The following is a 24762-nucleotide window of genomic DNA, read 5'->3' as shown; positions in this document are numbered from 1 at the left end:
ACCAGAACTATGCAATGTGTGCATAGGGAGTATATACTAGTGTGCTAGCTGAATGCCAAGAAGGCCAAAAAGGGAGGGCATTGTGTCCCCTGGAACTGGAGTCAACAGGCAACTCGATCAACATAGGTACTAGGAACCACACCCCAGCCCTGGGCAGGAGCGGCCAGTGTTCACGACAGGAGCCATCTTCCTGGCCCATCTTCTTACTTTCCTTCATCCCTTCACACAGTTACTATTCCTTTTATACATTTTCTTCACTATTGGGTAATGTTTTTTTTTCTTTTCCTGAAACTTCCCTTTGACTAGGTGTCACCCTCCCCTTTTGTAAGTGTGCTTTTAAAACAAACAAACAAAAGCCCACTCTTTTACATTTTATTACCTTTCTTAGGTTTACCTCATCTTATTTTTGGATTATTAAGAAATCATTTTTATTATTTATGATTTTTATTATTCACTCCTACCTTTTCTATAATTCCTTGCCCTTTCCCCCTTTCTAAATCTTCTTACCTCTCTTACCTTTACTTATTTAACCTTCCTTTCTATTTCCCCCTTTCTCCGTCTTTTCTCTCAATCACTTACTATTTTATATTTGCCCTAAATAATTTTTAACCCTGTAGCACACCCTACATTAGCTTTGCTGCTTGCTGGTCTATGATCTCTGGTTATACGAGTGAGTGGGCTTCAGTGGATTTTAGTGTATTTTTTCTGTCATACAGTTTGATGTTGTTAATGTTTTAACCACTTGCTTTCTCCTCTTTGAGTAGAACTGGGGACAGCTGCTTAATGTGGTTACTGAGGTCTGAACTTGGGTCCTTTGCAAGAACAGCATAAGCCTTTAGACTACTGAGCCCCTCCTCCACCCCTTTAAAAAATTATTTCTTTAAATATTATATATATATATATATATATATATATATATATATATATATATATAAGCATTTTGCCTGAATGTATATATGAGTACCACCTATGCCTGATGCCTGTGCAGGCCAGGGGAAGGAGTCAGATCCCCTGGAACTGCAGATGGCTGTGAGCCACCATGTGGATGGGGATAAACGAATTTAAGTCCTCTGCAAGAGCAGCAAGTGAGTCATCTCTCTAGCCCATTCTTTTCTTTTCTTTTCTAAGCTATGACCTCACACAATAGTATAGGCTGGCTTAAATCCACTATAGAGCCCAGGTCGGCCTGGGATTCTTGACAATTGTATTTCAGCCTCTGAGTGTGGGGATTACAGGTATGAGCCACTACATATAATCCTAAACTTAAAACATTTACATGTGTGTGTGTGTGTGTGTGTGTATGTATATGCACATGACGTGGATACAGAGATCAAAGGTCAAACAAGAACTTTGGTTCCAAGGATCAAACTTGGGTCTGTTGTCAGGTGCATGTACATTTAGGCTCATCATGCTTACTTTATGCTCAATTCAATCACTATATAATAATATCCTCTTCCTTTGGGAGCACAGGAAGATTTTATATGGGACAAAGAATCCACACAAAACAAACAAGAAGACTCACTATGAGAAACTACACTTCACGCCCAATACATGCCCAGTGGTTCAGTCCCAAGCTTCTCAGAGAGTTCACAACACACAAGGTAGCAAACTGCTTGAGGGTGAAAGCAGCTTACCGAGTTATGTCGCAGAGATTCTGAAAGATCTTGTCTGGGTTCTGGCCATCAGGACCACTCATGTGTCCTGTTCGTATTAGCTGCTGCACCTTCTGCAGAGCTACGTTCACTGCATAGTGCATAAACTCACTGCTGGACCGCAAGATAGACAGACTCTCTTCATGACTCTGGATGCTGTCTCTAGAGAGAGAGAGAGTAAACGAAGGAAGGAAGGATGGAAGGAAGGAAGGAAGGAGCTGAGCCTGGTGATGTGGTCAGTAACTCATCGCCTGGGAGGTTGAAACAGAAGGACTGTTAGTTTAAGGGCTGACTGGGCAACAGGACACAATCCTGTCCAAAAAGCAAAGGTCTGGGGCTACAGCTGAGTGGTGAGTGCCTGCCTAGCATACTCAAGGCTTGTGTTCCATCCCACACACAAGGAGGGAAGACCATCTCCCTACTGCTGCTCGGGTCTGGAATTAGGTTTTTTAGAGACTTCAGAACAGGAGCATCCAGCAACCTCTGAATGGAAGATTCTAGACAGCATAAGCCTGAGGCATGGCCAGGGCTGCTCTAACTCATTCTGCTTGCTGTTGCCTCAGTTCCTGCCTCTCCCTATTAGTCCCTCACACTTGCTCTTTTAGAATGTTGATTGTCCCTATGTTATTTAATTCAGTTTTCTCCTTTCTTCCTCATTGAGCCTTTGTGTACGAACTACTTAAGATGTTCTTACAACACCACTAAATTCACCCCTCTTGTTCATTGCTCCAAGGCTTCTCGTTTGCTTTAATAATTTTGATGTACAGTTGGACATGGTGGTACACACCATCAATCCCAGCTTTCAGGAGGCAGAGGCAGGTAAATTTGTGAGTTTGAGGCCAGCCTGGTCAACAAAGCAAGTTCTAGAATAGCCAGGGCTACACAGAGAAAGCCCTGTCTTAAAGAACAACAATTTCGAGGGACACCCTCCCTGTGTAGAATGCCCACCTTGGGTTATGCAAACTTTGTTTAGGAAATTAAAAGCTCCTAATGTATTTCCTATTGTACGTTGATACAGCAAGAACTGTAGATGTGAACCGGATGACACAGAAGATGGGGTGCACATTCTCCTTACTGAAGTGCAGGCTCGACACAAGCAGGGCCTTACCTGAAGAGAGCAGTGAGGAGATCAGACACAAACTTCATGGACAGAAGACTATCGCTGGCCTTACTGGCCAGCTTAGCTTTGCCTTTACCAGCTTTTTCACTGAGGATGTCAGAGAACTTCTTGTAACACATGAAGAGGCTCAGGATCTCCTCAAACTTACTCTTGCTGCATAACAGGAAGAGATGGAAAGTGTCAGTGCCAGGTGCTTTGGTTTCAGACAGTAAGGAGACTGCAACGTGCCCTCAGGTGTCTGATGCTAGAAACAGCATTGCGAGGTGGGGATAACATAACAGAGGACCCTCACTAGCATAGTACTCCCAAGCCACAGCAATCTCTGAGAGCCTTTTCTGCTTTCCCCTTATTCCCAGTCAAAGACCATGGAAGCCCCGCACCACCACTAATGAAATGTTTGCAGTGGAAGTCAGCAGTACATGAACCCACGATCTGCAAACTGTGGATAAATGAAACCTTGCAGGGACACAAAATTCACGGGCCTGGAGAAAAGTACATAGTTTGGATTTATTAAGAAATACCACTAGCTGGGCATGGTAGCATGTGCCTTCAATCCTAGCACTTGGGAGGCAGAGGCAGAGGCAGGCAGATCTCTCTGAGTTTGAGGCCAGCCTGGTTTACATGGAAAGTTCTAGGTTAGCGTAGGCTATGCAATGAGACCCTGTCTAAAAAAGCCAAAAGAAAGAGAAAAAGACATACGATTATCATCTTTGGTCCTTTCGTGTCTAACGTAATGATAGAGCAAACTCTATAAAGGGTCACAGTAATCCTTACCTGAAATTACCTATGGAGAAATTATACTCTATTAAAACTTCACACACTCCCATTATGAGACACGCACAGATATTATTCTTGACGCCGACATTAGTGTTCTGAGAGAAATCTGCTGATTTATCCTAAAAGACAAATACAAATTACCGTGGTACCAAAGCCTCCATCGATCCATAGGTTGGAGGACTTAGCAATTACCAGCTCAAAGTCTTCTAGCTCACTCTTGATCATTCTGATGGTAATGGACTCCAACATATCATCCAGCTCATGGTACAATTCCTCCTCCTCCTCCTCCTCCTCTCCTTCATCTCCTTGTTGCAGGGGGACTACTCTGCTCTTATACCAGGCCAAGCAATGCTGAATGCAAGACAGCAGATGATCCTGTAGAAGAAAGTAAACCATGGCAGTCTATGAAGCTGTTATAAAGCTCATGTTATTTGCTAGGCCACATGGCGGGTCCATCTGAATTAACAAAGCTAGAGAGGTGTTGAGTGAACTAAGAGGCATTTCCCACACCCTTCCCTCTTACTGAGCACTGGCTCCATAAGGAGCTCACGCTTCAGAATGAACTCCAAGTGTGCCCTCCTGATGTGATATCAACTCCGTTAGAGCCCCATTATGAAGTTAAACAGCCTCTAGTTCCCAAGCCCTGAGAGCTGTTCTAAAGATCAGGATTTATGCTGAGAGAACCTTTGGGACACCAACACAGCATCTTAGAAGGACACTTGGAACGTCTCACGGCATGAAGCCACATTAATGAAGACCCCGCTCTTTATTCCTCGACCTGAGTTCTAAGTTACTTGTGCGTGGTTCACTTTTTGCTATCCCTTCCCACCTTTCTGAAGCTACATAAGGACAGAGAGGGTCATCCCAGTTCCTCCTGAGTTCCTCGTAGTGCACAGAGGAACTCAGGGAGTGAAGCCATGCACTCCCTGCAGACTGGGGAAGCAGATCTGTTCACTGCCCTGTGCATCTCTACTTCCATTGGTGTATAACCCAGGATCTGTAAGTGACAGATAAGACTCTTAGGAAGAGGAGCTTGTCAGGATTAGTGAAGTAGTACTTGACCAAGCAATCAAAAGTGGGGGCTGGAGAGATGGCTCAGCCGTGGCACTTGCTGCTCCTAGAGGATCTGGGTTCCAGTTTTAGCAACCACACTGCGGTTCACAACTCCAGTTCCAAGGAATCTAATGCCTCTAGGCACCAGGCACATATATAACACACACATATCCTTGCAGGCAAATACTCATACACATAAAATACAGTAACTTAATCTTATGATGGGTCACAAAATAACTGATATGGAAAAGTAAAAACTCCTAGAAAGAACTGGAAAAACTTCAGGGACCAGCTGTAGATCAACTTTTCCACTGACAAGGAAACAACTTCCACTGTAGGGGCCAACAAATCTTACCAGAGGCTCTTGTAGAAAGATCTGACTTCCTTGGGTCAGAACACAAGCTCCTAGTTTCAGAGGAGGTAGCAGATCAGGCTCTGGCTCATAGAACTGTTTTAACTGTGTATAGACAGAAAAATCAGGACCCATGAATGCTCAAATTTTTAACTGTTGAAGCTGATGGCACATTTCCCAACTGCCCAAAGAATGATGTAACAAATTAGTATCCTTTGGCCTGCCTGCACCCATTCACAGCACTGATCAAGGTAACTTTCTTACTTGCCTTTTGCTCCCCTCATATCAGGCCCTACATCTGCAAGGGCAGTCAGCACTCTCAGGGAAGTCCATGAGGAATACAGACTGCAGGATGTATTGGACTCAGTGGGTTACAGCAAGAAGAAAGGAGAAGACATGAAGGTGGGCGGGGAATGAGTTGGGGGGGACGGTGCTGGGGAAACTGGGGTACATGAGGATGTGATCGAGATACATTATATACACATATGAAGCTGTCAACTAATAAAAGATTCTTAAAAAGTCTAGACTTCAGAGTCAGACTGCCTGCGTCTAAAACAGTACTATTACTTACTACTGATCGTGATAGTTCTCCAAATCTTGGGCCCTCACTTGAAAAATGAGTCTACTGGTAAATTAAAGCCATATGAGGATTAACTATCACAACACATGTAAGAAACTTCAAACATTACTTGGCACACAACAGAGCCTGAAAAAATGTTGGGTATTATTTACCTCTGTTCTCTTCACTTCTGGAGTGTGAAACACAGCTTTTAATTCTTGTTAAAAGTGTGAAGATGTTTAAAAGATATAATTTAGCTACCAGGGTACAAATTTTACAAAGGATCATGCCAAGACCCAGTGAAGTTTTTCAGGTAGCAAAGACCTTCCAATAATTTCCATGTATCTAAGACCTTAATGTCAAATGATTTTGTGTGGGTTTTTTGTTGTTGTTGTTGTTGTTGTTTTCAGAATTACCATGAAGCAATGGAGGATGAGGCTACATCTATTTGCAGGAAAATGATGGACTGGGGGCCTAGCTTAGCCCTCTCAATGGAGAATAAATGTTATATAGCTGGTTAAAAAAATTTCTGATAATGCTTAATGAATATTGATATTTATTTATATGTGATGTCTTCATCTGAATTCATCTCATCTTGATGACCCTTTGAAGTATTTCATTAATTTAAAATGGTTTTTGAATTGAGTCTGGTGGCACATACCTTTAATCCCAGCACTTGAGAGGCATACAAGGTGTCTCTGAGTTCAAGGCCAGCCTGGTCTACATACTGAGTCCCAGGAAATCCAGTGATATATAGAGATCCTACCTCAAAAGAACCAAGCAAACAAAATTTTTTCTTTGAAACTGAAAACTCCAAACCTGAAGTGGTGGTATGTACTTGAAACCCCATTGCTTGGGAGGCAGAGTTAAAAATCAGAAATTCAAGACAGCTTCTACTATAAAATGCACATGAGTCACAGCCAGGGAGGGCTATACGAGACCATGTCTCAAAGATCATAAATATATAAAATAAAATTGAAATGGTGCCATAAAGTGTCCTTTGGACTTAAGGAGCAGACTGAGAACTCAAGGGAGAGTCAGAGGATACCACCAGTACGGCAGCTGGGAAAGGACAATTCTCACAAAACAACCCAAAGAGCATGACAGCTCCACAGCATCTCAATGCCTCATCTGATTTCCCTACATGATCCATAAAAATGTATTTTACCTGTGAGAAGAGAGTCTGCATGATTGAACTAGCCAGCTGAGAGTTCCGGCGAAGGGCATCGTAGAATCCCTAGGAGCAATACAGAGACAAGCTCGTTCTTTCTTACCTGGTCTCAATTCTTATTAAATTTTTTATGTGTGAGAGGGGGGAATGGAGTTGGGGGGCAGGATGTGGGAATGAAGGCTGGAGGCTGTGCCATGTATGTGGAAGCCTTAAGAGGGCACTGGATTCCCTGGAGCTGAAACAACAGGCAGTCCTAAGCCACCTGAAACAGGGCTGGAAAGCTCAGGTCCTCTGGAAAAGCAAAGTGCTCTTTAATTGCTGAGCCAACTCTCTAGCCCCTTACATTTTCTTACTTTCCACACACACATTAAAAACAGCATTCTGAGTTTCTGCTAGGGTTGCGCCCCATCTGCAGATTTGAGACTTAAATACTACCAATACTGAGCAACCCGCAAGCATGTCATATCTTTTATTTATTCTTTAGCATCTCTTAAATATTTGGAGGTTTAAGTGTTTTCTTTCAATTTGCTTTAAATACTTTATTTCAATTTCTATTCAATGGCTATTCAATGCTAGGATGTGTAATTATAATAAACCTTCACACTGTTGACATCACAAGGGAGTTTTCCTTCCGTTGCCATTTTAAGCTTCACAGGTGCCTTTTCTAAGTATGAGGAAGTTTCCTGAAGCTAGTTTGCTGAGAATTTCTAAAAGATTTTAACATAAAGGCTGCAAGGATATGTCTGTGTATGCATGTGTACATGTATGCATTTTTGCCAAAGTCTATGTAGCCCAGGCTCCTTGAATTTTTTTATGACCCATCTACCTCGGTCTCTGCAGTGCTGGGGTTATGATGTGGTTGTTATGCTTAGCTCCCTCCAATTAAGAGCATTTGCTACTCTTGCAGAGGACCTAAGTTCCATTCCCAATAGCAACAGAAGATTCATAATTGCCTAGAACTCTACCTTCAAGGGGATCCAACACTTTTGGCCTTCACAGGCACTCGCCCTCACACACACAAACTAACAGGCAGGCAGGCAGGCAGGCAGGCAGGCAGGCAGGCAGGCAGGCAGGCAGGCAAGCAGACAGACAGACAGACAGACAGACAATTAAAAATAATGAAAATAAACATAAAATTTAGGGCTAGAGAAATGGCTCACTGTGGCAAAAGATCTTGGCATCATCTGATATCTAAGACCAAGATTACAACTAATATCAAGAGCAACAGACACAGTGAGACAGACAGACAGGGATAGTCAGTGTTTGCAAAAGCATGACAAGAATATAATTAAATTGCTATACAATGTATCCAAAATATTTCATTTGGCCTTAAAAATCAGAGAAATGGCCTCAAAAATGTTGCCAGAGAAAATTTAGTGAAATGAAAAAATGATTACAATACAAAGTTAAATGACAAATGTATATAAATTTTACATAAATCTGTATATATGAACAGTAGAATCGGCAATACCACAAAGCAAATTCATGTGTGCGTATGTGTGTGTGTGTGTGTCTGTGTACACATGTAGGCCAAGTCAGGAACTGGTGCCTTCCTCAATCGCTTTCTACCATAATGTCTGAGACAGCATAGTACCTGGACCGTCTAGTCAACCCCAGAATCCTATTTCCACCCCCCTCTCCAGCTGCCTTCCCAACTTAAAGCAATTTTTTTTTTTTTTTTTTTTTTTTTTTTTTTTTTTTTTTTTTTTTTTTTTTTTTTTTTTTTTTTGGTTTTTTGAGACAGGGTTTCTCTGTGTAGCTCTGGCTGTCCTGGAACTCACTCTGTAGACCAGGCTGGCCTCGAACTCAGAAATCTGCCTGCCTCTGCCTCCCAAATGCTGGGATTAAAGGCGTGCGCCACCACGCAATTTTAACACACCTGAAAATGCCAGCACCTACCAACTTCTAGAGCTCAAGAAACACTGTTCTAGGATGTCAAATGAGTGCCAGGGGTGGCAATGGTCCCTTGTAACTCTACTGCTTGAGGCAGAGGCAAGCATGTAAGGATCTAAGGTCATCAGCTGCAGCTTGGGCTACAGGTTGTTCCTGTTGGGGGAGGCACAAAGAGAAAAACAAAAGGCTGTTCTCTGAAAGAACTCTGACCTGTCCTCTCTCCTGAGGGGGCCAGATGTTCCACATTCCTCCAGGAAATGTCTGACATCCTGAATACCTCACATTCTAGAAACAGCAGTGCTTCTTCCACTATCATTGTACTGTTTGTACTGGCCCAGCTACTTACTTGTTTTCTGCTGTTTGCTAACTATCCTGTCATTATGTGACTACATCCAACAGTACCTAAAAAACAAGTCCAAAAAGGAGGGAGGGGAAGGAGGGATGGAGAGCCGCCTTCTTACTAAGCTAAGTGTATTAGAGATGTAAGGACGGAAACACTTTAATGTCTGACAGATAAGCCCACTCACTGTGAAGGGAAAAACTGAATCCCTGAACCTTCAGGGTAGTGTCTATACTCAAGTATCTTAAATACCTCTTACTTTTTTTTTTCTTTTCTTTTTGATGTAGCTCGGGCAGGACCCACAGAAAATGAGAATGACCCCCATGGGCTCATGTTTGAATACTTGGCCCCCAGATAGCAGAAGGATGGGAGGGGTTACAATGCATGTCCAGAGGTGAGCTTTATGGTTTCAACAGCTCCCACCATTCTCTATTATTCTCAAAGTGCTCTCTGCTTGTGGCTCATGAAGTGAGGGTCAGTTGCTGCTCCAGCGCCAGGCCTGACTGCTGCCACGCTCCCCACCATGACTAATGGGGATAAACTCCTGTCCCTCTAGAGCTGTAAGCCCCCAAATAAACAGTCCTTCCTGGAAGCTGCCTCAGTCACAGTGTTAGCATGCAATAGAAAAGGAACTAAGATGCTCTGCCTCACCAGGGCTGGGACTGAAGGCAGTATGTCCACCCTACCAGCTCTTGGAAGTTTTCATGCTAGTTTAAGTACACAAACACTTAAAATGAGGCAATAAAGTAAGGATATGTTGTGTATGAGAGTCAGAACTCACAAATGACAAGTTTGGTGTTAAATTCAGACTGGTAAATTAGCAGTTTATCTAAATAGTTCAAATTAAAATAAAATAGTTATGATATATCAATTATTTACAATTTCACAACTTAACTTCTGGACTCACTATTACTATGTACTGACTAACTGCAGAAGGACACATCTACTGTATGTCCAGACCCAAAACAAAGTTGTCATAAAGAGGGTTACTCTCTGGAGGGCTGACAGTCTCTTGCATTTCTCTTACTTACCTCATAAAGCATGAGCCTGACGTCAGCCTGCTGCCCTAAGCATCTTTTCAAGCTGTCTATAATCTCAAGGCAGAAAGTCTCATTGGCAACAGCACTGTATCGGCTGTGAACGTCCACGTGTACCTGGAAGGGGGGGCGGATATTCACGACTTTATTAAAAACCTAAGACTTCCATTTAAAAAGAGAAAAAAAAAAAAGCCGAGCTCTTTATATTTACAAACACCAAAGAGCTTTATAGGCGGATAGTCTTGTTGAGTTGTGTACACACAAGCACATCACATATAAATAAACACTACCACATATAAATAAAATCTTTAGAAAGTAAATTTACGCCGGGTGGTGGTGGCCCATGCCTTTAGTCTCAGCGCCTGGGAGGCAGAGGCAGGCAGATTTCTGAGTTTGAGGCCAGCCTGGACTACAGAGTGAGTTCCAGGACAGCCAGAGCTGCACAAAGAAACCCTGTCTTGAAAAACCAAAAAAAAAAAAAAAAAAAAAAAAAAAAAAAAGTAAATTTGCATAGCTATACACAATATATAATATATAATTTTGTAATATATAAATATAAATAGCTAAAAAGCACAATAAAGCAGGTAAGTTAATATTTTATTTAATCCAATATATCTAACACATCAAACATGTATGTAATCCAATATAAAATGATTGAATAATTTCACTTTAAGTCTTGAAAACAGACATGAATTGTATGTATACGGCACAACTCAATTTGGACTAGTCACATGTCAGCCAAGTGTCTAGTTCAGCAGCTACATGAATGCTACTGTCTACCACATTAGACAGCAGTCTGACACAGAGCAAACCCACTACTGTTAAGCCTGGGATGGAGCTCTCGCACTTGCAATTCCAGCACTCAGGAGTGGGAGGCATGGGGATTACTGTAAGCTCAAAGCCAGCCTGAGCTATGGGAGAAGGCACAAAAAAGGTTGACTTCCATGAATGTTCAGTGACAGTCACTGTGAAGTCCCCTTACCTGCGTGACACCAATAGACTGCGTGCACTGTGAGGACGGCAGGCTGCCTAGGACTTTAAAGTTCTTTAAGAGCAGCAAAAACCCAGCAACTGCAGATTTCCGGGCATCCAGCTGGCTAGCTCGGGAATACAGAGATGTTAGCATCACAGGAATATGCAATGCTGAACAGAACAAAACAAAACTAGCTAAGCCCACAGAGAAGGAACATGAAGACCGTGTACGGGCAATCAAGCACAAGCCAATCCTAACTGAATTTACATGAGGCGCCAGGTGTTAAGAGCAACGAACAGCATGGGAATGCAGCTGACTGCATTATCTTCTTAACCGCAGGACTAGCTGCACTTTTCTTCTTTGCCTGCAAGACTCCATGGCAATCAGAAGAATCCTGATACAAACTGGGCTAGAACTTGAATCTGCATAGTGAGCAGCAACACAAATGGCTGAGTTTTGCTGTGTCTGAATGAGTGTACTCTTCCACATGATTCCTTTGTTTATACAGGATCACAGTATTTGATGCCATGTAAACCTTCCATCCATGACCAACGCATGTTACAGACGTTATAACATATAATCCTGTCTAGCAAGGCATGCTTTTGGGTGAGGAGTAATAAAAAGTTGTCAGAACAGAGATAACAGCTCCTTGCTAGTCAGTCATTCCTCTAGACATGTGGAAGTGCATTACGACACGGCTAGCTTGGTATCTGGGTATCCTATCCTTGAAGTATCAAATGCCTTCCACATAGCACTGGACTACATTCTTAGGTGACAGTAGTAATCATTTCCAGCTTATAGAAAACACTACGCAATAAAGAGGGATCAGAGGCCCTGGTTGAGCTAGCTCTAAGGCCCCTCAATAATACACTGGTCCACTAGTGACTGAGCCACAATTCTGCTGCCTACTAAGGTGAGATCCTTGAGTATATCCTTGCCTGCTTTCCCCTTGGCATGGTGGTCAGTTCATGTTCGAAAGCTTATAAGGATTACTCTAAGGGAGGAATAGCAGGGTACTGGAGATTACCAGCATGGATGGTAGACTATTCCCACTGCCACATGCTGTCTGACCTTTACTTACTTTTCATGTCTAAGCCTAAGTGTCCTTATATCCATGAGAACTGTAATATTTTGCACCTCCTGAGGCTGCCTGAGGACCTTCAACATGATGCCTCAGGGGCTGAGAGGGCTGTGCTGAATTAGGGATCCACATGACCACCGTGAGGGGAGGGGGCACCAAGCGTTGTTAGTAGAGATGACTTACACCAGAAGGTTTAGCTCCCTGCAGTCTCAGAGAAATCTGCAACATACCTGGCAAACATAGCTTTCCGCAAGACGAGGATCAAGGAGTCTCTCATCGACATGCTGATCTTGAGAAGCGGCTGAAGAAGGGAGCAGGTCACCTCTCATTAGCAAAGCTTCCTTCTATGAATGCCATTAGTATTCTGTGTGCTTTGGGGTTTGTTTTCCATACATAACCATAAAGACAACAGTACAGCTGAAGGTCTGTTACTGTAGGGCATGGTGAGGCAGCCTGTAATCCCAGCTGCTCAGAAGACTAGGGCAGAAGAACTTGTACCAATTTGAAGCCAGCCTTGACTACATAATGAGTTGTTCCAGGCTAGCCTATTTTGAGATCCTATTTCAAAAACTAATCAATCAAACAAACAAAGAAACAAAGTCCTTCGAGTGCCTTCATGAACCCACTGTGCGCACTAATTTCCTAAGTCACTTTCAAGCACACAACTAACCTGAAAATGAGCTGAAGGAAAATAGAGCTATAAAGGGATGGGGTAAGAGAAGGGGTGGGGTTGGGACACATCTGTCTCTTCGCATTCAGCCTTTCAATATGAAACTGATAGACTCAAGGAAGACAGGAGCTCTGACATCCATTTTCATAAAAGCTGCACCAGAATTTCCTGACTGGACAGTTAGAGCTCGGCTTCGGGAGCCTGTCAGCTGACTCACCTGCACTGCCTTGAGCAGGCCTTGCACAGTCTGGAGGGGCAGAAAGGACAGATAGTCAAAAGTCTCTGTGACTTTCGAACAGTTCTGAAGAATTAATGGTGCATACATGATGATATCTGAAAACAAGTCTGAAAACAGGATATATAATTAGTCGCCTCGCATAACTGTAAATTAAAGTAAGGCAGTATCTAAGGTCGGTACAAGGACAGAAATATCAAGTGTCTTTGTTTGTTTTTGTTTGTTTGTTTTTTGTTTTGGTTTGGTTTTTTGGTTTTTCAAGACAGTTTCTCAGTGTAACCCTGGCTGTCCTGGAACTCACTCTGTAGACCAGGCTGTCCTTGAACTCAGAAATCTGCCTGCCTCTGACTCCCAAGTGCTGGGATTAAAGGCATGAGCCACCACTGCCTGGCTGTGTTTGTTTTTTTTTTTTTTAAAGATTTATTTATTTTATTTATGAGCACACTGTAGCTGTCAGACACACCAGAAGAGGGCATTAGATCCCATTATAGATAGTTGTGAGCCACCATGTGGATGCTGGGAATTGAACTCAGGACCTCTGGAAGAACATCTTAACCTCTGAGCCATCTCTCCAGCCGTCAAGCATGTTTTTTATAAAAATTTATTTATCATGTTTACAGCATTCTGCCTGAATGTATGCCTACAGGCCAGAAGAGGACAGCAGATCTCACTATAGAAGTTGAGAGCCACCATGTGGTAGCTGGGAATTGAACTCAGGACCTCTGGAAGAGCAGCTAGTGCTTTTAAGCTCTGAGCTATCCCTCCAGCCCCATGTTTTATTTTTTTTTAAATGTAAATTTCTACTGGCTGTGCATAATTTCCCCCAGTGTTGCCAGGATATTTTATCATTTTTTGTGATAATACAAAATAAAAAAATTAAAATGTCTAAGAGGAAAAAAACAGCTCATTATACTGATTGTACAAGTGCCATACCACTTCATTCCTCTATGCAAAAGCAAGTCAATAAATATTTATAGATTTTTACTTTGGCAGACATAAGGTCTTATCAGGAATATATAAAGCATATTCTTTTGTCAAGAATTTTAGTAATTCAATCAGAACACAAGCAAAAATATCTCAGAAGAGAAAAATAACAGAGTATCAAGTCTCTAATAACTCCAAACATGTATTACTTAACAAAGAGTAAAAACAGAATTTAAAGAGGAAATACACAAGAGGTCATTGCAAGCATCTTAGAAGAGAAAGAGAGGGACTGAAGAGATGGCTCAGTGGTTCCAGAGGTCCTGAGTTCAATTCTCAGCAACATGGTGGCTTACGACCATCTGTAATGGGATCTGATGCCCTCTTCTGGTGTATCTGAAGACAACTATAGTGTACTCATAAAATTAAAATAAACAAGAGAGAGAGAGAGAGAGAGGGGGTGGGGGGAAGCACTCTGAGGTTCTGAGGGATTAGTACTACGTAAGTACACAGAAACCCAGGATGGCAGATTCTATACAAAGTCTAAGAACAGCACAGAGTCAGAGGTCAGTGATGGGGAAGGATTCAGAATAGGAAAGGGAGTGTGGCAAAGGTGGGTTAGGACTGAGTGCCAGGCACGTGAAATATCTGAGGCCAGGCTGGCTTCAAACTTGTAATCCTCCTGCCTCAGCCTCCAGATTACAGATGTGTACCATTATCACATCTAGTAAGAGGTGATAATTTAAAAGGGCACACTGATTTCAGAGGTAGAGTTACTAGTACTTTGAGAATACTATCTGGAGGCAGAGTGCAGGGCCAGGGCAGGGGAGTGCTACAGGGAGAACAAAGTTAAATCAGATACCAACAACAAGTTGTGACTCAAACACTTTGTGAGAATTATCCTCATACAAAGTGTGTTCTCTGGTCATAAGTTAGAAACCAGTAACAAGATGATGTCTTAAAAAAAAAAAAAAAGAAGAAGAATTAAAAGATGACTTTGATGGAGGCAGCAGTAAGTAGTACACACCTCTAATCCCAGCAACTGGGAGGCAGAAGCAGGTGGACCTCCTGAGTCTGCAGCCAGCCTGATGTATGGAGTGTTTCAGGACAGCCAAGATTACACAGAGACATCCTGTCTTGAAAGGGTTAGTGGGGTTGGTGGGGAGGTGACTGAGATGGGGCTGTAGAGATGGCTCAGTGGTTAAGAGCACTGGCTGTTTGTTCTTCTGGGACACAGGTTTGATTCCCAGCACCCACGTCGTGGTTCACAACCATCTGTAATTCCAGTTCCAGGAGATTAGATGCACTCTTCTGACTGTGGAGGCCACCAAGCACGCATGTGGTACGCATACATATAAGTAGACAAACCTTCACACGAGGGTGTGACCCTCAATGAAAAAAGAAAATGACCGTCCTCAGATACTGGACACTAAATGACTCACTTGGCTGAGGCAGGAGGATTGTAAGTTTGAAGCCAGTCTGGTCTCAGATATTTCATAAGCCTGGTGCTTAGTCCCAACCTACCTTTCCCACATTGCCTTTACTCTTCTGGCTAAAACACAAACCACAAGGATATTTAAAGAGCTCTGGACTACATGGAAATCTTAGAAATGTAGGAGAGCTGACAAGACATTTAAAGGAAAACTTAGAGCTTAGTACTTTTCAACAGGAAAAAAGAGACTGGTGTGAAATTACTAACCTGAGTTTCTAACCAAAGGAAGAAGAGTCTATTTGCAAGACAAGCACAGGAAAGAAAACAAAGTTGGAATCCCAACAGTGAGACCACAAAGACCATAAAGACCAAAAGCCTGGATGGGAACCTCCACATGGTCAGGAAGAGAGGAAGCTATAAAATGATGACAGTCAGGAGCCAGAGGAGCTGACATGATGCAGAGCCTCGGCCAGGAGCCAGCGGTGTGCCCTGTACACTTTCACCCAGCCTTGGATTGACTTTAAATTCTGTAGTAATGTCACACAGAAAGGAAATTTGTTGTTGTTGTTGTTGTTGTTTTTTGAGACAGGGTTTCTCTGTGTAGCTCTGGCTGTCCTGGAACTCACTCTGTAGACCAGGCTGGCCTCGAACTCAGAAATCCACCTTGTCTCTGCCTCCCAAGTGCTGGGATTAAAGGCGTGCACCCACCCGGCCAGAAAGGAAATTTTATATTTTGATGAAGTCTAATTTTTTTTTTTTATATTTCTGATTTTATATATGTTTTTAAAAATATACCCTCTGCCTTTCTCCAACAGCTTCTAGTTATTCAATACTGTCACCAACTTTTGATGTGGTCTTTTTTTTTTTTCTTGAGACAGGCTCAGCCTGCATAGCTTTGATTAGCCTGGTACTTGAACTCACAGAGATCAGCCTCCTAGTGCTGGGATGAAAGGCATGTGGCATGACTCCTGGCCACAGTCATTCTCTGTAATCTCATGCACTCTAACAGGTATACAACAGTATCCAGTCATGCTGCTCAGCTTTGCCTCCCCGGTGCCTACACGGACTATGGTGACAGCTTCACAGTATATACACGTTAAAGGTCAGTAGATTGTCATACCTTAAATGTGGAGATTATACCAATTAGACATCAGGAGGTTATAAGGTATAATGAAATATTAATTATTGAACTTTACAGAACCCTAAAATTTAAGGGTTAAAGAAAAGTTACCAATAAAAATGGGGGAAAATCTGGTCATAGACACAGAAAGAAACAAACAATTACAGTTCTGAGGACTTCAGAAGTCAGAGAAGCCGCAACAGGTCAAACAACAGGGCTTTTAGCAAAGCTGGGGGGTAAGGAAAAGGCAATGGATTCAAACATTAGGAGATACCTAATAAAACCAGCCAATTAGAGGTCATGAATGGAGAAGGACAGCACCATCGTGGTAAGCCCAAACCCAGAGCCCCAGACATTCAAGGCTATGTCTGTCACCAAGTGTTAAGAAGCATGCTGGTGTTCAATGGACAGTCCACTCATTGGTTAAATGTTTCCTTACGTACCAACACTACAGGCGCCATAAATGGGTTCACCTATCTCATTAGCACCATAATCAAGACAAAACATTAAACTCTATTATATCACTATAAAGTTTTGTTATTTCCTTTTTTCCACTCCGTGTGTGTGTGTGTGTGTGTGTGTGTGTGTGTGTGTGTATGTGTGTGTGTGTATGTGTGTGTGTGGCGCATGCGCAGAGTTGTCCTCCATCCCCTTCCACCTGCTCCATCAAGGCACAGTCTCCCAGTCAAACCCACAGCCCATCAAAATGGCTAGTTATGCCAGCCAGTTTGCTCTGGAGATTCTGATTCCCTACCTCCTCTTCTTGAGGCTGAAATTACAAACAGGCCACCCTGCCCACCTAGCATTTATGTGAGTTCTTAGGACCTGAATGCAAACCCCAGTAGAACATGGCACGTGACCTAACCACTGAGCCATCTCTTGAACCCCATAGATGCTCCAGACTGAATCATTACGACATTTAAAAGGAATATGCTTAAGAACTCTGCGTACTCCAAGTTCAGTACCTAAGAAATGACTGATGGGAGACGATGTTCGCGTAACAACTCTGTTGAGGACTTGCTCCAGAATTTCTTGTCTGATCATCTCGTGGATCTAAAAAAAACAGAATCAACAAAGCATGCCTGCATGACTCAGCCTGCCAGAGCATCAATACGCATTAAGCAGAACAAGAATATTCCAGTATGTACAAAATCCAAATTTTCAGACAAATCAGGATATGACACTGACCATCTAGAGAACAGAATCATAGCTCTCTCAATCTGTACCCAAAAGATCCATAAGGTACAGGAAATATTTATTGTATTAACCCAAAAGTACAGTTCTCATGAACTCCAAGGTCAGACATCAAGGACTATTTCTATTTTAAGTATCCAGTGCAGTCTATAGCCACGTTTCTGACAGAATCCATAACTTTTCTTCTAAAATAAAAATGTTAAAAGCCTGTGGGAAGTTTTAAAAACAACAAGATCTTAACCAATGTCTTCTCAGCTCCAAGAAAGCACAGCAGGCTCGGTCAAAAGAGTTCAGAATGTCACTTGCGTTTTATCAAAACTTACTTGAATCTGGTTACTCTGACAGTCAACTGTTTTAGACTCAGACTGCTAGTGATTTAATAGCAGTCATATGCTCTACAGATATTCTGATATAGCTAATGCCACTGAAATCAAATGGAACATCTTGTTTTTAAAAAGGATTTAAAACAAAATCTTATCCTAAGAATGTTCTTAGCCATGTTTCTTTTTAAGATTCTTTTTATGTGTATGAGTGTTTTGCCTGCATGGGTATGTATGTGCATCATGTGCATGCATCCTGGTTCCCAAGGAGGCTAGAAGAGGGCACTGGACACGCTGAAACTGGAATTACAGACAGTGGCAGCCACCATGGGATGCTGGGAACAGAACTCAGATCTTCTGCAAGAGCAAGTGCTAAGCCATCTCTTCAGGACCACGATGGGTCTTCTTGATGGTCAACTTGATTTTGGTTTGGTTTGGTTTGAAGACAGGGTCCCTCTACATAGCTCTGGCTATCCTGGAACTCCCTATATAGAACAGGTTGGCCTCGAACTCACAAAGAGCTGAAAGAGATTCACCTGCCTTTGCCTCTGTCTCTGCCTCTGCCTCCTGAGTTCTGGGATTAAAGGCATGGTCATCAACCTGATTTTGTTAGATTAGTTTGGAACACATCTTGCACTGCTGGCATGTGGGACAGCACATGAGGAAAGACAGACTGCCCTGAACATGGACAGAAAGAAATAAGCAGTAAGCTACAAGACAGATGGAAAAAGAAAGAAGGAACAAGCCACCCAGTACAGGCTTGACCTGGTTTCTGCTCGTCTGTCTGTCTGTCTCCTGTTTCTTTGACTCTTTGTGTATTCTGTGTCTGTGTGTGTCTGTCTCTCCATTTCCAGCCACTGTCAGGTAAGTGACCTCCTCTGCCCTGCTCCTGCTGCCACGAATGATATTCTGATCCATCTAGGCCCAAAGGCATTGAGCCAGTCAAGCACAGACTCAAACATCTGAAATTCTGAGTCAAAATAACTCCTCTTTTAAATTTGTTTCCCCAGGCCCTTGTCAGAGACAAAAAAGCTAGCGCACTGTTTGCTAGAGGGAGAGAATGCTATGTCCCATTTAAACTTGAGGTTCTGATTTAGTGAAAAATCCTGTCTCAAGGCAATAAAGTGAGAACTATTAGAGGAAGACACCCAACATCCTGTTCTAGTCTCTGAACACATGGGCACATAGGGAAGTGTATTTGCACACTCACATGCATTTCCTTCTCCCAACACAAATAAAAAGCTGAGAGTGTACTTAACCTGGATCTATAAAATTTCAAAACCACCCCAAGCCGACAAACACACTCTGTCAACAGTCAAACTCCCAAGTAACATCTTGCTCTATTTATATGATGTAGGCATAATTTGGAAATGGGAGTCAAATGAGACCTTTAGTACCTTCGTTAGGTACTACTGCTGTGATAAAATACCATGGCCAAAGCAGCTTGGGGAGGAAAGGGTTTATTTTATGCTTATGGGTCTATATCACATCTCATCATCAAAGGACATCAGGAGAGGAACTCAAGCAGGGCAGAAACCTGGAGGCAGGAGCTGAGGCAGAAACCTGGAGGCAGAAGCTGAGGCAGAGGCCATGGAAGGGTGCTGCTTACTAGCTTGTACATTACAGCTTGCTCAGCCTACCTTCTTATAGAACACAGGACTACCAGCCCAGGGGCGGCCCCATCCACAATGGGTTGAGCCCTATCCCATCACTCACTCATAAGAAAGTGCCTATGGGCTTGCCTAAACCCTGACATTATAGAGGCATTTTCTCAACTGAGGGTCCATCCTCTCTGATTACTCTAGTTTGGGTCAGGTTGACATAAAACCAGCTAACAGACTTACTTTAAACGTTTCCAACAAGATATTAGCTCCCAGCTTACATGCATGCTGGTTTGTCATTTTAGAAAGACTGGAGCCAATTTCCACAGATTTTCCATCAAGAATCTTCTTCGGCCCATAGGAATCCATCAAGATGAAACCAAATTCTATCAGACCTTGAGTTACATGATCCCAACTATGAACACTGCAAAAAAACAAAGAGTAGTTGAGAGATGCTAGTAAATACCCACTAGCATACTCAGTGCAGTTTGTTTACTTCTTAACTCAGACTCTCTTTGTATGTACTAATTTTTGTTCTTGTTTTTTTTGAGACAGGGTTTCTCTGTGTAGTCCTGGCTGTCCTAGAACTCACTCTGTAGACCAGGCTGGCCTCAAACTCAGAAATCTATTTGCCTGTCTCCCAAGTGTTAGGAATAAAGGCATGTACCACCACTGCCCAGTGTATGCACTAATTGATATTTGACAGAATTCTTTTTTTTTTTAAAAAGATTTTATTTTATTATGTATACAGCATTCTGTCTGCATGTATGTATACAGGACAGAGGAGGGCACCAGATCTCATCATAGATGGTTGTGAGCCACCATGTGGTTGCTGGAAATTAAACTCAGGACCTCTGGAAAGGCAGCCATCTCTCCAGAATTCTTGATGCAGTCATGGAAGCATAAGCAAGAGGCTTCCAAGGGCAAGCAGATGTCTTCCTAAGGGGAACTCCACTTATAGTTCCCCTGGATTATAAGGAGAATCCAGGCACTTTGGGCTAGAGGTGTAGCTGAGTAGCAGTCTGCCTATCTGGCATGCACAAGGCCCTGGTTCAATCCTTAGTCAAAAACAAAATCACCTAAAATGCCTTTTAAAAATGGAAACCAAAATTATGTAAAAACAAATGTACAGTATTTTAGTATAGTGATCACTTTGAAATTTCCACTCAAGATCTCAAGTCAGTTGTTCCTTCGATTCTCTCTTCTATGTAGCACTGTGTGCACACCTACAAGGCTGGCCCTCTCTCTAGACTGAGATTTTCTAGGGTTAAGACCAGCATGTAGTCACATTTTTAGCTATATAGTTAGACACAAGCACTCAGTAAATATTTATAACATAGATGTGGTTTTAACAGCACGAGCTAAACTACAAAAAACCTTTGTAAGTCATAGAACCTTGGTGATTACCACTTGATATCACCCTTTATAGTAGAGGGGATATACTTGAATAGATTTTTATATCATTATATCATTAAAGCACAGGAGAAGCACAACTCAGTACTAAAGAACAAAGGAGACAGCTGTGCATTTTGACAGATTTAACAATATTTACTCTGGAAAGAAAAGATCAAGATAAATTTAGTGTATGTTCCATTCTTCCCATAATAGTACTTATAAATACAGAAAAATGCACACATAGATCTGGAGACGTAGCTCAGTTGACAGAGTGCTTGCCAAGCACACAGAATCCTGGGTTCAATTCCCAGCACAAAACCTGGCCTGGTGACATACACCTGCAATTCCAGCATTGAAGAAGAAGCTAGGTGGTCATAAGGCCAAAGTCATGTTGGCTGTAACTGTAAGAGTTTCACAGCCAGCCTGGGATACGTCAGACCTGCCTCAAAAGTTGCGTGCGTGCGCGCACGCACACACACACACACACACACACACACACACACACACACACACACACACACAATGTAAGTATAAGGTGTGTGTGCATGTAGTGTAGCTTATATATAAATGGCATGTGTACATAATGATATACATATGCACACACACCATCTATAAACTGTGTGAAAAGTAAGAGTCTCATTTTCTGGCCAATCAAAAAACCTCTCATTTTTCCATAGTTAACAGACTGTATTTGTAGACAGAATGGATTTTTGTTTATTAGCTCTTTGAGAATTTTATATAATATATTTTGATCATATTCACCTCCTACTCCTCCACTCATTAGTTTTATTTAAATATTAGTTTATTATTTATAAACTTTTTTTTGTAGCACCTTACTCTTTCAGACGGTCTCTCACTCAACCTGGAGCTCTTGGATTCAGTTACGCTGGATGACTGCGGGCACCAGGAAGCTCCACCTCCACCTCCCCAGCCCTGGGTTTACAGGCACACACTGGGCAATCCAGACCCAAACTCAGGTCTCAGACTTGCATGGCAAACACTTTACCAACCGAGCCATCTCCCCAGTCACACACAAAAAAAACAAGAATATCACAGTGTGTAGGAAAGATATGCACTACAAAGAAAAAGTACAATCCTAAGTACCAGACAGTGTGAAAAAAGAAGTTAAATGAACATCAATTGTTAACTTTCAGAAAAGCAAAGATCAGTCAGCTGTAAAAGATTATATGAAGGAAAAAAAGTTAACAGGTCATCTACAGTAACACAAAAATCAGATAACCATCACTTTCCACTAACAATTCTAGTTGAAAGAGACAATGAAAAATGACCATTAACTTAACACTTCTTTAACTAGTAGAGCAAAATAAAACTTTCAGATATTAAAAACCTCAAAGTTTATCATCCAACTGTATCAAGAAATACTGCAAGAATTACATATTTGCCGGGCGGTGGTGGCACATGCATTTAATTCCAGCACTTGGGAGGCAGAGGCAGGCGGATTTCTGAGTTTAAGGCCAGCCTGGTCTACAGAGTGAGTTCCAGGATAGCCAGGGCTACACAGAGAAACCCTGTCTTATAAAACCAAAAATAAATAAATAAATAAATAAATAAATAAAAGAATTACAAATTTATGACATTATTTTTCCAGGAGAAAGGTACTATGTTAGCATCCAGAGCCTGCAGTGATACATGGGCGGGTCCACAGACCTGTTTCCAGGGCAACAGCCACCATATTCCCCAAATCCATTGGGTTCACCTCCCACCTTTACCTGCGACTACTACGCGGTCCCAGCACCAACAACCGTGGCCGCTATAGGTACGTGAGTTCGCAGCCCCCTCACCTGGCGGCTGCTCACTGCTGCTCACTGGAGACATCAGACACCACCACGGAACACACCAAACCTACAGCCAAGCGCCGTGGGACTACAAACTCCTACCACGTGAGCTGTACCCCACTCAGGCCCCATTCAGTTCCAATTTTTCCATTTACCAGACCGCTATAACCAGTCACACAGACACCAGCATATTAATTAATAGGATCAGTCAAGGGGAGGACCTCCAGCTTTCCAGATAAGGTCTGGCCAACCTTCCCTGGAAACTACAGAGATACAGCCTCCCTTGACATACGCCTTAGGACTTTCTGCCATTGGGTGCCCCTCCTTCGGAAGTAACTCTCGCTCCTAATCTTTCACCGGGCTCTTGCAGCTGTCAAACCCCTGGATCCAGGGTGGGTTGCCTTCCCATAGCAGGCTCACTGGGGCCTGCTAGATTGCCACTAGGGTTTCTCGTGACGACTTGAACCACTAGCCTTGGCGGTTAACTCTTTGGTGCTTGGATTGTTCTCAGGACGCTGGTACGAACATCCAACCACCCCCTAATGGGTTCCAGAATGTCTTTGACAGTTCCTCCAGGCACCCCACTGGGATGTCTCCTAGAAAATCTTCAAGTTAGCTAATGCCTAACTTGAAGGCATCAAAATTAATATATCTCTGCAATAAGGTCTGGATTAAATATCAACTAGACGGGAATTCAAAGTGGCCACTTAATGGTACTCTAGACCCAGCTATTTTAAGGGATCTTAATACATACTGTCAGCGAGCTGGTAAATGGAAGGAGGTTCCCTATGTTCAAGCATTCATCTATTTCCATTCCAGTCCCTCCTTGTGCTCTTCTTGTTCCCCAACCCAACTTCTCTTAGCCATGAAATCTACACAACCTCAACCTCCTCTAGATGATTCTACAATGCTAGATACAGCTAAGGAACCACCCCCTTTTTGCCGTAATCCTGTCTCCTCGCCTCCAAAAACCCAAACTGCCGCCTTAGTTTTTCCTCCTCACCAGGATGCTCCAGAGCCTGCTAGCTCTCCCTCTCTAGACCCCTCCCCTTCTGTGCCAGATGTGGGCACCTACCTTCACTCCTCCTGTTACCCGCTCTAAGGCTGCAGCCAAACCTTCAAGTCCTTTCTCTCCAAAGACACCTGACCCAGCAACTGTCCTACCTCTACGGGAAGTTGCTGGAGTAGATGGTCTCGTCAGAGTACATGTTCTGTTCTTGCTTAGTGAACTTTCCCAAACAGAAAACAGGCTGGGGTCCTATACCTCTAACTCTTCCAAGTTTATTAAAGAGTTCCAGTATATCACTCAATCTTACAGCTTGACTTTCCATGATGTTTATATGATCCTTACTAACAACTTACTTCCTGAGGAACGCAGATGAGTATGGGAAGAGGCGAGAGTGCATGCAGACGGGATTCACGAGACAGACAACACATACCCAATTGGCTCTGAGACAGTACCGGAACAAGATCCCCAGTGGAATTACAATTCTGCAGGTGGTATTTTACCCAGAGACAGGTTCATTACATGCCTTCTGGCTGGTCTTAGAAAAGCGGCCTTAAAGCCCATAAAGCAAGCAAGAGAATCCATCTCAATTTTTAGAACGTCTTACGAAGGTTTTATTACAGCATACCAATGTGGACCCTGAAAACCCAGAAGGTAAGCAACTTCTGATGACCTATTTCTTCTCTCAGAGCTACCCCGACATAAGAGCTAAACTTAAAAAACTGGAGAGGGGACCTCTAACTCCACAGGCAGAAGTCTTAGCACTGGCCTTCAAAGTGTACCATGGAAGGGATGATAGGATCTGCAAACAGAAATACCACATGCTGGCAAAGGCTGTCCGACCAGCCCCAGCCACTACCCTGGACTCATGGTCTCCTAAGACTCAGAGACCACCAGGCACCTGCTACAAATGTGGTAGCAAAGGTCACTGGGCAAAATCCTGCCCTAACTTCTACAAGCCAAGAGGGCTATGCCCTAGGTGCCATCGAGAGAGAAATTGGGCTGCTGATTGCCCTCATGTTACACAAAACAAAGGGACATCACTCCCAGATAACCCTCCAACT

At 42.8% G+C, this 24762-nt stretch overlaps 1 protein-coding gene across 3 annotated transcripts in view; it reads right to left on the bottom strand.

Moving 5' to 3' along the window:
* The window catches only part of Fanci (FA complementation group I), a 64764-nt gene that overhangs the window by 12587 nt on the left and 27415 nt on the right, over positions 1 to 24762 (bottom strand). For 2 of the 3 annotated variants that reach the window (XM_031387059.1, XM_031387060.1), the window contains exons 13-24: positions 19745 to 19925; positions 17352 to 17439; positions 12896 to 13023; positions 12239 to 12309; positions 10937 to 11051; positions 9949 to 10071; positions 6682 to 6750; positions 4958 to 5059; positions 3742 to 3924; positions 3547 to 3668; positions 2761 to 2925; positions 1635 to 1814 (exon numbers count right to left, since the gene is read on the bottom strand). In XM_031387059.1, coding sequence (XP_031242919.1) covers positions 1635 to 1814; positions 2761 to 2925; positions 3547 to 3668; positions 3742 to 3924; positions 4958 to 5059; positions 6682 to 6750; positions 9949 to 10071; positions 10937 to 11051; positions 12239 to 12309; positions 12896 to 13023; positions 17352 to 17439; positions 19745 to 19925 — 1527 coding nt within the window. The remainder of the gene's footprint in view (positions 1 to 1634; positions 1815 to 2760; positions 2926 to 3546; positions 3669 to 3741; positions 3925 to 4957; positions 5060 to 6681; positions 6751 to 9948; positions 10072 to 10936; positions 11052 to 12238; positions 12310 to 12895; positions 13024 to 17351; positions 17440 to 19744; positions 19926 to 24762) is intronic. The other variant, XM_031387061.1, reaches the window with a different exon arrangement.

Source organism: Mastomys coucha, unplaced genomic scaffold, assembly GCF_008632895.1.
Source record: "Mastomys coucha isolate ucsf_1 unplaced genomic scaffold, UCSF_Mcou_1 pScaffold21, whole genome shotgun sequence".
Classification (NCBI taxonomy): domain Eukaryota; kingdom Metazoa; phylum Chordata; class Mammalia; order Rodentia; family Muridae; genus Mastomys; species Mastomys coucha.
Note: the sequence above shows the minus strand (reverse complement) of the source record. Positions and strands in the feature narration are given on the sequence as shown.